We start from the raw sequence: 13,051 nt of genomic DNA, 5'->3' as shown, positions 1-13,051 counted from the left end.
AAAGTACACACACACAAAAGTGCTTCCCAGAAAAAGACTGCCAAGCAATCATCCAGATGTTACTAAAGCATTAAGATTAATTTGAAAAAAAAAATAAATGAATAAAATCAGTGAGGAAGTGACTCCCACAGACTTTTTTTTTTGTCATAAATTTTATCCTGCAACTTCCAACTCAATTGACTTCTGGATTCTGCCTCAAGTCTTACACCCAGGCTGTGTGTTTCTGGTGCCTGCTACTGCCCATCTCACATCTCTTATACAAAAATGCAACTTTCCTCCCACTTAATGGAAAAAAACCCCACATTTTTATTGTTGCAGTAGTGCAAAGATTAAAAAAAAAAAAAAAAAAAAAGGGCTCTTTTGTTACTGCTAAAAAAAGCACATGAGTCATTTTTCACCAAAACAACCTTTGGCACATATTACACATCACTTACAGCCAAAAGTCATCGGATGCCTGACAAAAGTTCTCAGTCACCACTTGAATTCAGTGCATAAACCTGCAGCGATCACTTAGCAATCACACAACCCCACCTGGAAACCTGGAGCAGAAAATGCTTCAATTCCTGCAGCACTTGGTGAGCAGGTTCCTCCCTGCGGAGTCAGATGGGCCTCACCAGAGGGATCCCCCCACCAGGAGAAGTGGGAAGTGACTGGCAAAGGGAAGTGAGTGGCCTCCCTACGGCTGAGCAGCAGTGGGCAAAGCCAGAAGGCTCAGGCACAACCTCTGCTTTGGGTCACCAGGTTTTCCCAGTGTTCATGCAGAACCAAGGCACGGGCGAGGATGTGGAGTCCCCACCCCTGGAGGTGTCCAGGGAAGGACTGGATGTGGCACTCAGTGCTCTGGGCTGGGGGACAAGGTGGGCATCGGGCACAGGGGGGACTCGATGGTCTCAGAGATCTTTTCCAACCTGAATGATCCTGTGATTCTGTGAAGTAGCTGCACCCAGCAGCTTCCCAGCTCCCTTCCCAGCGGTGGCCTTGCGCAATGGAGAGTCTTTTGTCTCTATTTCAATGTCTGAGGGCCTGGGGCACACTCGAGTACACGTTCCCCACCCAGGTTAATGCAAATGAATAGCAAAGCAATTCCCAGCTGGGAAGCAGACAGCAGAAGGTTCTCTGTCTTCCCTTAGAGCTGAGACTTAGAGGGACTTGACTGCAGGACCACAGAGGGATGTTTGCTCACCTAGGAAAGTCACAGCACTGGGTTTTCTGAGTGCTACAGCACTTTCCAATAGGGGTTGCAAAGCCCCCCCTCACCAAAAGCCCAGCTTCTGTGAGGGTACTTCAGCAGCCACAAGGCAATGTAAGGTATGGAGGGAAATCCTGACAGGAGGGCCTCTGAGCATCTTCCAAAAATGATGGAGGCAGGTATTAATGCAAAATCTACACGCTTCCCTTTTCACTCCCACTTCTGCTACCTCAAAGACTTCCAAAAACTGCTTTCTGGCTTTGGACAAAGTGCTACAGAAAAGGTCTAGCAACTCTCCCGGTCCCTCCAGCTGCAGCTCTGACTTGCTGCGCCCTACACTGCCTACCTACAGAGCCTGATCCTTTGACAACACCCCTGCTTGCAGACACTCACACCATTACAGCAGCACCTACGTGAGCAAGGTTTGTGGTCAGCCCCAAATCAGCTTCTAGAGGTGCTGCTCACTGCCTGTAACTCAGGTGCACCTTTGGCAACGCAAGGTAACTCAATTTATCCTGTGCCAGTCCCAGTGAAGTGGCACCACAGCAGGCACACGATGCCTGGCCACTTAATAAACCCCACTAACATCACTGTGAGTCTGAGCTCTTAACTACCTCATAATGTAGAAATGTAGAATCATTAAGGTTGGAAAAGACCCCTAAGACTATCAGGTCAAACCATGGGGCATCTGGACCAGTTCTAGACAATACTAGAGCATGCCAGAGTTGAACAACTGTCCAACTTCCAGCCCCAGGTCTTGCCCTGGGAAGACCACCAGAGGCTGAGAGAAGGGTGGGAACTGCTGTGGGCACGGACAGCAGCAAGGCCACGGAGCCTCCCGAGGCAAACCAGGCACAGAGCCCCTTCCCAGGACCAAACTACACGGGACCCCTCGTCCTAGAGGTGCCCAGATGCACATCCTGCCTAATGGGCACGGCCCTACCCTGCTGGGATCATTTATTGGCTTGGCTTTACCAGAGCACTTTAAGCAACCTGAGAACATCATATCCCAACTCTCATGGAAAGCCTAATTGGAAGTCTCAAAAAGCAATTACACTAAAAGCACTGTGCAGTGAATCAACAACTACCTGTCTGCCCACAGCACCGGCCCACGGGGCTGTGAGAGAAGCTTCACACATGGGAACAGCACAACAGCTTCCCCCTGGAAGGAAGAGGGGCTTGGTAGTTCTCACAAACACTCTCCCCCTTCCTCAAATCCCCTGACACCACCCCACCGAGAACACAAACAGTGAGTCTGCTAAGCCAGGGGAAAGGACGTTTGTGTTTGTTTCCAGTTCACTTAGAATCTGAGATGTCATAACCAATAAAAACTACAGTCTGGTTCTAGAAACCCCTGCATCTTACGTGACCTGTGCCTTGTGAGGCACAATAAAAACATCAATATCTGCGTGGTAACTTCCCGTTTCATCCCCTGCTTCTGCACTGCTCGCGGCACAGCTGGGCTAATCCCATTCCCACTGCTCTGCATCCTGACCTCCTTAAACAACATCATGTGAGGATGTTAAAACACTCTAATCTATAAATAATGTATTCCCTTCATCCAGCAATGGATTACTGGGCCACAAAACTCACTGGCATGCACCGCGCAGTCGCCAGTTTAATGAAATAATACCAAGAAAGACACATCGGTAGAGAGTCATCCTCTGTCTTGATGAATTCTTGTAAAGATTTGATGCCACTGTTATTTTTACACTGGATTTTTCTTTATCATTAATTATTTAGAAGCCGGTATTTCATTCTAGAGACCTTTTTTCTGCCCCCCCCCCCCCACCAAAGACCCTTTGTTTTTTTGAGCTCACAACATGGCAGAAGACCAGCACTGGGTAATTAATCAGAGCCAAAGTGAAGGGGAAGCAATAAGGTCTCCCTGCTGCCATTCACCACAGAGCCATGCTCTAGACCCAAGCCAACCTGTCGTCCCAAGCTTGGAGCTCTCATTTCTGCCCCCTCATCCTCCCACCCCAGCTGCTGGCCGGAGGATACCCAGGCATTCCCTGGACCCTGTGCTGGGCCAGTCCAGGTCACTGATCCTGCAGGAAAATTAGCTGTATTTTCCTCAGGGTTCATTTTCAAACAACCATTACCTACAACTCAAGCCATAGTGTGTAACTTCATTTAAAGATAAATGAGTCTGCTCCAAACACTGATGTCTAATAGACTCACTGCCACTGCTGTGATGGTGTAAAATCAATGCCTCTCCCCGACACCAATCCCAGTAGAAATCCTACCACTGATTTCCCTGAGCAAAAGCATAAAGCTCAAGTAAACGCTTAAATGATGCAAATTTGCGGTTTGGCACAGTTTTTCCCAACAGGCATTCTGGAAAAATAAAGTGTTTCTGCCTCAAAACAGGTTGGAACCCTCCTAAAACCAGGCACGCACCCTTTAAAGAGCAAGTTCCCCAGGAAGTGTAACCAGGCCTGCCACACTTGATCCCTCGGCTCCATTTGCCCTGTTTAGCAGACCAATTTTCCACACCTTTTTCCTAAAGCACAGCTCACTTTTAACTCTGAAATGAGGGGGAAAAACAAGCAACCCACCAACACCCACCAAACCTGCTCCCTTCGTTCCCCGGCACCGATCACGTGTGGAAATTTAAATCCCTCCTGCAATATTAAAACGCTTGTCAAAGGGATTAACAGCAACCTTGGCAATGGGGATCTGGGATATTAAACAAAACTATTAAAGCACCAATACTTCCAACAGCTAGAGGGTGACTTAATTCCCCAAAAAAGGTGCACATTATCCTTCGCCTCTGCCCCGGAGGATTACTCATGTCTGATGGGTTGCAGTGTGTCGCTGAGTCAGGGCTGAACTCTGCCCATCAGAAAGCAAGCCTGTGTCCCTGAGGAAGCAGGAGCCATATCTGACATTCCCACAGCAGCCCTAGAGACAGCAGGTCAGGATGGAGAGCCAGGAGAGGATGGTGAGGATCCCCCCCTGACGGCAGCACGCTCCCCACCTGGTGATTAGTCCTAATGCTTAGTCACAGTAATTGCAGGGCCAGGGTTCTGTGCTCACATTTCCTGTCACCAACCCAAGAATTAGGCAATTTAGATTTCAAGATAGCAACTGGTATATAAAATAACTTGATAAGCGATCGCAGGAGTAACAAGGAGAAAAATGAGCAACTGGATCCGGAGGAGGTTCCCCAGTCCCTGCTCTGCAGCATTACCAGATCTTCAGCAAGCATGGGACCCCCCAAACCCAGCCTTCCCACCCTCAGCACTGCCCAGCACTGCCTTCCAGCTCTCCCCACCTCACACAGACACCCAACAGAGCGTTCAATTCAAGTTGAAACCTTCCACAGGGCTCATTTTCAACAATTAAAGAGCATGGCAACCTGTAATTACTGAAAATAAAGCCAGACAGCTGGAGAGGGGAACATCTTTAGTAGGTAATACGATACTACATTTTCTCTCCTAGGGAATTCAGCTGTTGAGTCCCCAGCTCCCACTCAGTCAGTTCGAGCCCTGGGTGTCTGCAGTGAACCCAAGCGCTCCCTGGGAGCAGTGCAAACCCTGGAAAAGCAAACAACACTTGACAGCCCAACCCAGAGAATGGAACACCTCTGTCCACACTGAGGAAAGACAGGAGTTAGGAGAGGAAAGCCTTAGGGGGCTTTCTGGGCACACGGTGCCTTAGACAGCACGACGGCGCTACACCCCCAAACACGTTTTCCAGCTCGGGCCAAATTCCAGCTGCTCCTACTCCCCTGGCCCGGCACAAACGAGGCAGGCAGGGCTCCTCTTACCGCTCATCATCAGCAGCACAAACATCTTCGCCCGCTGTACTTCCCAAGCCCCAGCCGCCGGTAAGAGAAAGGAGGAAGCGCCACCGTTTCATTCCCCTTCTGCTTCAGAGTGGGTGTAACTCCTTAAGTTTCATGCTAAAATGAGATGGGTCAATTGGGTGTGTTTGAAGGTTTGGGGTTTTGCCATCCCTCCCTCCCTCCCTCCTCCCCTTCTCCCCTCCCTCTCCTGATTAATTCCTCCCGTCACAGGCTTCAGACGAGCTGCCACTCAGCCCCGCTGGCTCCTGAAATCTGAATTCCTAAGGACATCCCTCCGGGGTGGCTTTAACTCACCAGCCTGACGCGCTGCGAGAGGAGCCAGGAACTAAAATTCCCAGTCAGCCCACGGGGCGACTGCACCACGTTGTCCTGGGGATTCTGTCCTGCTTGCAGGGAACAACTCACCAACAAGACACAAAATAAAACACTTCTGACCTACTCTGAGCCTTTTGCTGCTGCCCTCGACTCCCTCCCATCCCCAAGGATTCCCCCTAGTCTGTATCTGGATGGTGCTTCTGTAGAGGACCAGCAACTGCCTCCCACTAAGCTGCTCACAGGTGCAGAACAGTTTCCAGGATCAGGAACTACAGGGAATTAAAAATTACACACAGATCTGGTTTTACTCAATTCACTACTTCCACATAACTGTTTCTGGATTAGGATTTGAGCAGCAGCATCCTCCAGACCAGGGTTGGCTAATGGTTGCTATAAATAAGAAATACCAACACAAAACCCAAACCATCTGTGTTTATTTCCCCCAACTCCCCCCACCTTGACTCTGCACCACTTATGCTGGGCAAGGAAAACAGGTATGAAACTACTCTGGAAATGAAGCAGAAAATACAGTAAATATTTTTACAAGCAGAAATCAAATTAATAAACAACATGTACAACTCTGTGTGATATTTCACAGAGTACTGAGCAATAACCATACCCTTGCAGTCCCACCCTCTGCAGCCCAACAGGGACCGCAAGTTGGGAAAAGGGCAAAACCATTAGGAGAAGAACAAAACAAAATGGTAAAAGGTACATGCAGGAGCCCAGTTCTGACACAGGGTTGGATTAAACAGCTGTAGTGAGGCTCCACACGCCCGGGTGCTGGAGCAGAGCAGGGGAGGAGATGATTCTATTTTGGGACAGGGATGAGATAGTCGGGGAAGCGATTTGATGCAGCACAATCATCCTCACACCCCCATTATCAGGAGCAGACGTGCAGGCTGAGCTGCCTGGCACCGCAGCGAGTCTGAGCCCACTTCAAACAGCACGCTGGGTTTAACTTCACATCTCAGATGTTTCTGATATACCCGCCCACACTCAGAGAGCACCAGATCCCCCGTGACCAGGGGCACACCTGATAAGCACCAGAGTCCTGCCCCTTGACAGCAGAAAAGGGCTGAAGGAGGGACGGGATTAGATGTACTGTTTGGACTGGAAAGCACTGAAACAATCCATCCTCAGCACTATCAATTTAAACCCCATATGAGCAAACCAACAGCTCCCACTCACAGGCCAGGCAGGCCAAACAAACGGGAGGGAAGTTTTCAGTGCTGGGAACCAGCAAACCCCGAGCAGGCAAGCAGGTTTGGCGAGCCACGAGTGACTCACAAGGCGACGGGGGCTGCTGCTACCTGCCCTGGGGTTCACTCGGGCACGGCCACCTCCAGCCCATTCCAGCAGCCCAAGAGGCACAGCCGCCCACCCGCCATCGATCCCACCGGCACGGACACGGCGTGTACGTGCACACAGGTGTGCAGCACACCAGCTCCCACAGACACACCACAGTCACAGCCCGTCCTGGAGGAGCAACAGGTGCTTACGATGGCAGATTGCAGTGATTGTCTGGAGAGATTTTTGGCTTCAGAGGTCTAAAGGCTGCACACGCCCTTTTGCTGCCAGTCCCAGGTCCGTTTGCGTTCTGTCACAGCAGTTTGGGGCATCTTTTCCTGCTATCTGGCATGGCCAGAACTCCCAGGAAAACATGAACTTCAGTGAATCCCAAGTCTGACCACCTGTGGGTTTTAAATCCCAGAATCATTTAGGTTGGCAAAGACCTCTGAGACCATCAAATCCATGCTGTGCCCGATCCCCACCTTGTCCCCAGCCCAGAGCACTGAGTGCCACCTCCAGTCCTTCCCTGGACACCTCCAGGGATGGGGACTCTACCACCCCTCTGGGCAGCCCCTTCCAATGCCTGACAACCCCTTCTGTGAAGAAACTCCTCTGGATGTCCAGTCTGACCCTCTCCTGGCACATCTTGAGGTCATTTCCTCTTATCCTGTCCCTTCCTCCCTGGGAGCAGAGCCCAAGCCCCCCTTGGCTCCCCCCTCCTGTCAGGGAGTTTCAGAGAGCGAGAATGTTCAGTGCAGATGGGAAAAGCAAAGCAGTGACTTCCCCAGCACCAGAATAAAAACCAGCCAGCAATAAATATGAAACCTGAAGTATGGAGAGAGATGCTCAGAGGGAGAGGCAAGGAAAGCCTTCTCCTCAGCCCTCCTCCAAAACTCCGTGAGAAACGAGACACCAGGCCTCCAGGGAAGCTTGGCTGGGGCAAGCGAGCCGGCAGGGCCGGGGATGCTGGGAGCAGGTGGCCCTGGACACTCAGGAAGGTGTGGAGCAGCCACCCAACGAGAACCTCAGCAAGAGCCCTCCCGGGCAGTGCTGTGGCTTGTCAGCTCTCGCCTGCCCGCTGAGGGAGAACAGGCATTTCCAGGGCCCGGCCGGGCACCCCGGCCCGGCTGACGCAGTTGGATACACGCCTTTTGATGTGGGCTTCCCGAGGGCACACGAGCCAGCTTATATAAACCTCAGTGCTCTCCTCGCTGAGCGATTAGCGAAGACCTACCAAAACCTGTTTTAAGACAACCCAGCGTATTCTGCCCGGAATGGGCTGGAGACAACCAGGCCAGGACCTCCGCTGGGTGACTGGAGGGGCCGTCGCCTCCAGGAGCTTGAAGAAGTGGCCGTCAGCTAGACCCTGCAGCTGGACAGAGCAATTAACCCTCCCCTCCTCAGCTGAGTAAAGATGATACTACTGGGAAAAGCTTCTTTTTCTTCCGGTGTCAGCAGGATGAATCCCATCAGCCTGGAGGAGACTGAGGGCAGAGCTCCTCGGGGGCTGCAGCTCCCATCTCTGCTCTCTGTGAGCACTGGCAGGACCCAGGGAATGGCCTGAAGTTGTGTCAGGGGAGGTCTAGGTTGGATATCAGGGAAAGGTTCTTCCCCCAGAGGGTGGTTGGGCACTGACCAGGCTCCCCAGGGCAGTGACAGAGCTCCAGAAGCATTTGGACAACACTCTCAGAGACAGGGTGGGATTGTTGGGGTGTCTTGTATAGGGCCAGGAGTTGGACTCAGTGATTCTTGCAGGTCCCTTCCAACTCAGGATATTGTATGATTCTATGAACCTTCCCAGGAGTCCACAGGCTCTCCCAAATATCGAGCTGAGACATGGAGATCCCACCACAGAGCCCAGAGGAGAAAGGTCCCACAACACAGCACTTCTCCATGGTGAGAGGAAGGGAGAGGGAGTCCCATCAGACACAGCCTAGGTCTGCATCCTGCAGAAAGGTGTGTTTATCAACTCTAATTAACATCCTGGGCCTCTCACACCCTGGCACACCTGCTAATTAGTGCACATGAGTTAATATCATTTTAACAATGGATTATCACTTTGGGCAGAAAAAAAAGGAGTCACTCCAGCACAGTGACTCACCCCGAGCACAGCAGGAAGGTGAGATATGAGGAGCATCGGCCACGCTCCCACAGGGATCTCAGACCGTATCTCTTTAACTAAGGCTTACCTTACAAAGCCAAGGTGCTTCAAAAATTCATGATTGTATCTGTCTTATTTTTCACCTGTGCACGCAGGTGGCCTTGGAGAAGCATCCTGTCTCCATCACCCAGACAACTGGAGCCACTCCGGTCTTTCTGCAAGTCCTGGTGGAGTTCCCAATGTGATCATCACCTACTTTGATCAAGCACGTTTCAGGACACGACCTGGGTCCCAGCAGCCACTAATTATGTGCAAGGAACGACCCCAGGGGAACACCAAGATGCTGATGCCCAACCCCAGTTTTGGTGCTACTCCAAATATTCCATAAGCACAGACTAATCTGGCAGCACTCGCAGGCACCAGGCACATGTTACTGGGACATCACAGCCCTTTTCCAGGTAATGCTGCAAACTGCAGCCCTACCAATGTGACCTGGGCTTCCAAGTTCAAGCCAGCTCTGGCACATCCCTGTGGCTAATGTGGCCAAGCCATAGGTTCACCCTGGGAATCCCTCTCTCCTGGGAGCAGTAGCTGTGCCTGTGCAGCCTCTCACACATGGCAGGAGCAAAGGGTTGTCTCTGTGTAGGTGGGGACACAGTTTGACTCATGCCATCTTGTACTCAATCATAAACTGAAGAAGAAAGCTGACTTAACTTCCATTATTTTTTATTTTTAAAACCTCAGCTTTCTAACTGGATCTCTGATGTAGCAGCTCACAAGACGGCACTAGTGGAAAACCATCACAACACCATCGGAATCACTTCTACCCCCTCAAATTGATGTTCTCCCTGCCTGCCTTCCCCTCATCCAATAAAAACCTGCAAACCAACCCTTGGCAATTACAGAACGTTAATGCCATGAAAAATTATCCTGGGTTGAATGTATCCATACTCCCTGTTATCAGAAAGATTTTCTCAGCCTCATGTTTCTGTTTGGGATTAGGAAGGGAGTTGTGAAAGGCAAGTATTGTTCAGTCACAAATAGTTCCCTTTCAGCCTCTACAAAAGTCAGGTAATGAATTACAGGAGGTTTTTTTTCCTTTGGAGAGGTCAGCAGATATATCAGCTCACGGGAAAGCTGATCCCCGTTGTTACACTACAAGGGTAGTTGAAAAAGGTTTCTAATGAGCTCCAGGGAGTGGATGCTGGCCATGAGCCAGCACCCTTGCCTGCAAATCCAAGACAAATGACAAGAGGCAGGAGCCACCTCTGGCTCGAGCACAAGTTAAAATTTAAGGCTTGTGTTTCATGGCGTTGCTTGTGGCTGGAAGCTCTTGCACCAACGTGGGCACCGCGCTTGCAGACACGCACAGGATTCCCTGAGCTGGAAAGGCCCTACAAGGATCATCCAGTCCAACTCTTGGCCCTGCACAGGACACCCCAACAATCCCACCATGTGCCTGAGAGTGTTGTCCAAATGCTCCTTGAGCTCTGGCAGCCTTGAGGCTTGTCTTGTCACTCAGCATGTGTCAGCTCACATGAAAGGGCAGAGCTGCTTCTCTCTCTCCTGGGACCGTGCAGGTCAAACACACACCTCTGGGTGTACAGGATCAGTATCTGTAGAAGAGCCCTGTTTCTAGTCATCCAGCATCAAAAACACACCTGCAGTGGTGAAGCTCTTCTGGACATACACGTGTACCCAAAGTCACCATGAGCTCCTGCACCTCCCTGGCACCGGGGTGGATTTAGAGGGTGCCCAACACCAGCAGGATGTGCTCCAACCCAGTTCCCCCAGCCCAGGGATGTGGCTATGGCTGGCACACCTCACGTTGCACAACCTTCAGGCAGCACCCACAAGCCCACTCAGTCCTTACCGCAACGGCCGTGCGGTGCAAGGATAAGCCGGAGTTTAACAAAACAGGGACCGTTTCCCTTTTTTGATGAGAAGCCTCAAGAAGGAACGTTTTATTCAAGACCTCTAATGCAAACACCTCCTCTCGCTTCTCTGAAAGAACTTAGGCAGTAGCTGCTGTCATCTTCATGCAGAGTTCTGACACACTTCCACTGCATCCCTGCCAATAGATTTAATTTGATTGGAAAAATCAGCTCAAAGCGAGAGTGACAGGCTGCGCGCTGATGACGGTGCTGTCAAATGATGGATAACGTAGGTTTACTTCAGTTGTCAACATTTTTCAACACTAAAAATAGTCATCACAAGCTTCTGGACTCACTGCACTGAAGTATTAAACACACAGGATATTGACACTCTCAAAAGCGCCCGAAGCCACTCACAGCCGGGGAGTAAAACCAGAAATGTGTGACGGACAGCAAAGGTCTCTGAGTGTTACTTATTTTGAGAATTAAAAACAATACACTACAGCAGGAGATCTCATAACCACACTGGCCAAAGCAAAGACAAGATGCTGCACACACCATCAAACAGAACAGCACAATATGGGCTGCAAACACAGGCAAAGATGGAGAGAAAGAAAGAGAAAAGCTTACAGAGAAGATTTTCTCTCTTGTTACCCAGCTCTTGGTCAGGATCTCAAGGAAAGAAAGGGTAGAGACTTTCCCACGGTAGCTCCTCATTTCCCTCTTGTCATCCATCACCTGCCCAGCCCAGCAAGAAAAGGCACAGAGCCATGAGGTTGGGGAGGATGGGAAAGCCCAGGAAAGGCAAGGAGTGCTGCTGGAGGGCTGAGATTTTCAGTCAAGGGATGAGCTCTCTCCAGTGGACACCAGCCAGGAAGCAGCTCACCAAAGGGAACAATGGTTTTATGGGTAAGGTGGCAGAGGAGGACAGGGGGAAAGAGGGACCATTTACAAACCAAATCCAGCTTGTTATTCCCTCTGAGGCACTGGGATGACGAGCACAGGCAGGGTTGTCCCTACATTAGGCCATTATTTATAGCAGAAAGAAAATGAAGCATCATAAGGAATTATTAATTAGATGTTACCATAACCTTCTGTAGAATTGAAGCAGCACTCTGATGTGCTTTGCAAATAATTAGCAAATTAACTTTCACAATGCCCCTGAGAGGCAAGTATTATCCCCATCTCCTGCACAGCCCTGATGGAAAACAAAAGGCAGAATTTGGGCAGATTGATCCCCTGCCCTGGCCAAGTGTACAGTTGCCTGAGCACAGGGAGGGGACATCAAAGAGGAAGAGGGAACTGGGAGCACACTGGTTACATCTCCCATGTCACCAGACCACAAGTCACACTGCTCCTCTCTCCTAAATCCCAGCTCAGGCCACCCAGCCTGAGCTCCTTGGTTATCATCCCAACCCTGCACATCTCCAGGCCCTGCAGGAGCTGCATTTCCCAAATCCTTGTCCCCAGGATGAAATATCCTCACAGCCATGAATTCGGGGGCTGAAGTCAGGGCTGACTGAGCACCTGATCCTACATTATCTGGCACAGGTACAACTCCTTTCACTCCAGGGATAAATTCCAGTTCACACCAGCACAAGACCAAGTCTCTGTCTCTTCCCTCGCCCTCAGGAGGAGCATGACAGTCTATGTGCAAAGCCCAAAGTTTGCTCAGTGGCTCAGTCTCCCCCCAGCTCTTCCCACAGGAGGGAGGCATCTTCTCTTAGCTCATAGAGAAACGTCTTCTCAGCTCCAGAGCCTTGGGAGGCCAGCAGGCAGAGACTGGACCATCCCCATCCATCCCTCCCACTCTGCCTGTGCAGACCCCAGCCCATGGTCAATGGCCTTGGAGGTTTTTTCTAACCTAAATGATTCTGTGATTCCTCATGTGTTGGCAGCAGGAACTGTGGGGGGGAAATGCTCTCCACCCCCAGCAGATCCAAAGGACACAACTGAGCAACTGCTCCTTTCCAGGCTGAGCAAACAGCACGTGGCTGCAAGCACAGACTATCAATGTCCAACTCCAGGGACACAGCAGAAAGCATCCTGCCAGTAATTCCTCTGTCTTGGCAGTGCTTCCAGCTTCCCCCTTTCAGCAGAGCAAGAGGGCTGCACAAGTGTCCTTGCTCCCTCCCTCCCACACTGAGCTTTTTACTGGAGAAGGGGGACCAGAGCAGCATCAGTGTCACCCACACACCTCCTCCTCATGTCACTGCCACCTTCACCCCCGTGTGTGGGGGTGACTGGCACATCCAAACGAGAGTCACTTCCTGAACAGCTCACTGTGAAGTGGTGGGAGAGCGGGAAAGTCAGGGAAGGGAGCACAAAGTGCTGCTGTGACTTTCTGCCGGATGCACGTTCCCAAAGAGGCAGACTGGCATCTATTTTGGACGTGCTGCATAAAAATAAAAGATGCTGGTTGACTGCACATGTTCTCATTTTTAGAAAACAAGCTCCAATTTATT

General features: G+C 50.8%; 1 protein-coding gene across 12 annotated transcripts in view; it reads right to left on the bottom strand.

Moving 5' to 3' along the window:
• The window catches only part of TIAM1 (TIAM Rac1 associated GEF 1), a 165,433-nt gene that overhangs the window by 101,267 nt on the left and 51,115 nt on the right, over window positions 1–13,051 (bottom strand). Inside the window, exon 4 of one of the 12 annotated variants that reach the window (XM_051779478.1) lies at window positions 4,965–5,099. The exons of 9 other annotated variants lie outside the window; for them this stretch is intronic. In XM_051779478.1, the coding sequence (XP_051635438.1) occupies window positions 4,965–4,989 (25 nt within the window). In that variant the 5' untranslated portion in view covers window positions 4,990–5,099. Of the gene's footprint in view, window positions 1–2,277; window positions 2,303–4,964; window positions 5,100–7,845; window positions 7,869–13,051 lie in introns of those variants that run through there. 2 more of the 12 variants (XM_051779488.1, XM_051779487.1) reach the window with 2 other exon arrangements.

Source organism: Manacus candei, unplaced genomic scaffold (genome assembly GCF_025592945.1).
Source record: "Manacus candei isolate 608988 ecotype Guabito, Panama unplaced genomic scaffold, ASM2559294v1 h1tg000014l, whole genome shotgun sequence".
In the NCBI taxonomy this organism is placed as follows: Eukaryota; Metazoa; Chordata; class Aves; order Passeriformes; family Pipridae; genus Manacus; species Manacus candei.
Note: the sequence above shows the minus strand (reverse complement) of the source record. Positions and strands in the feature narration are given on the sequence as shown.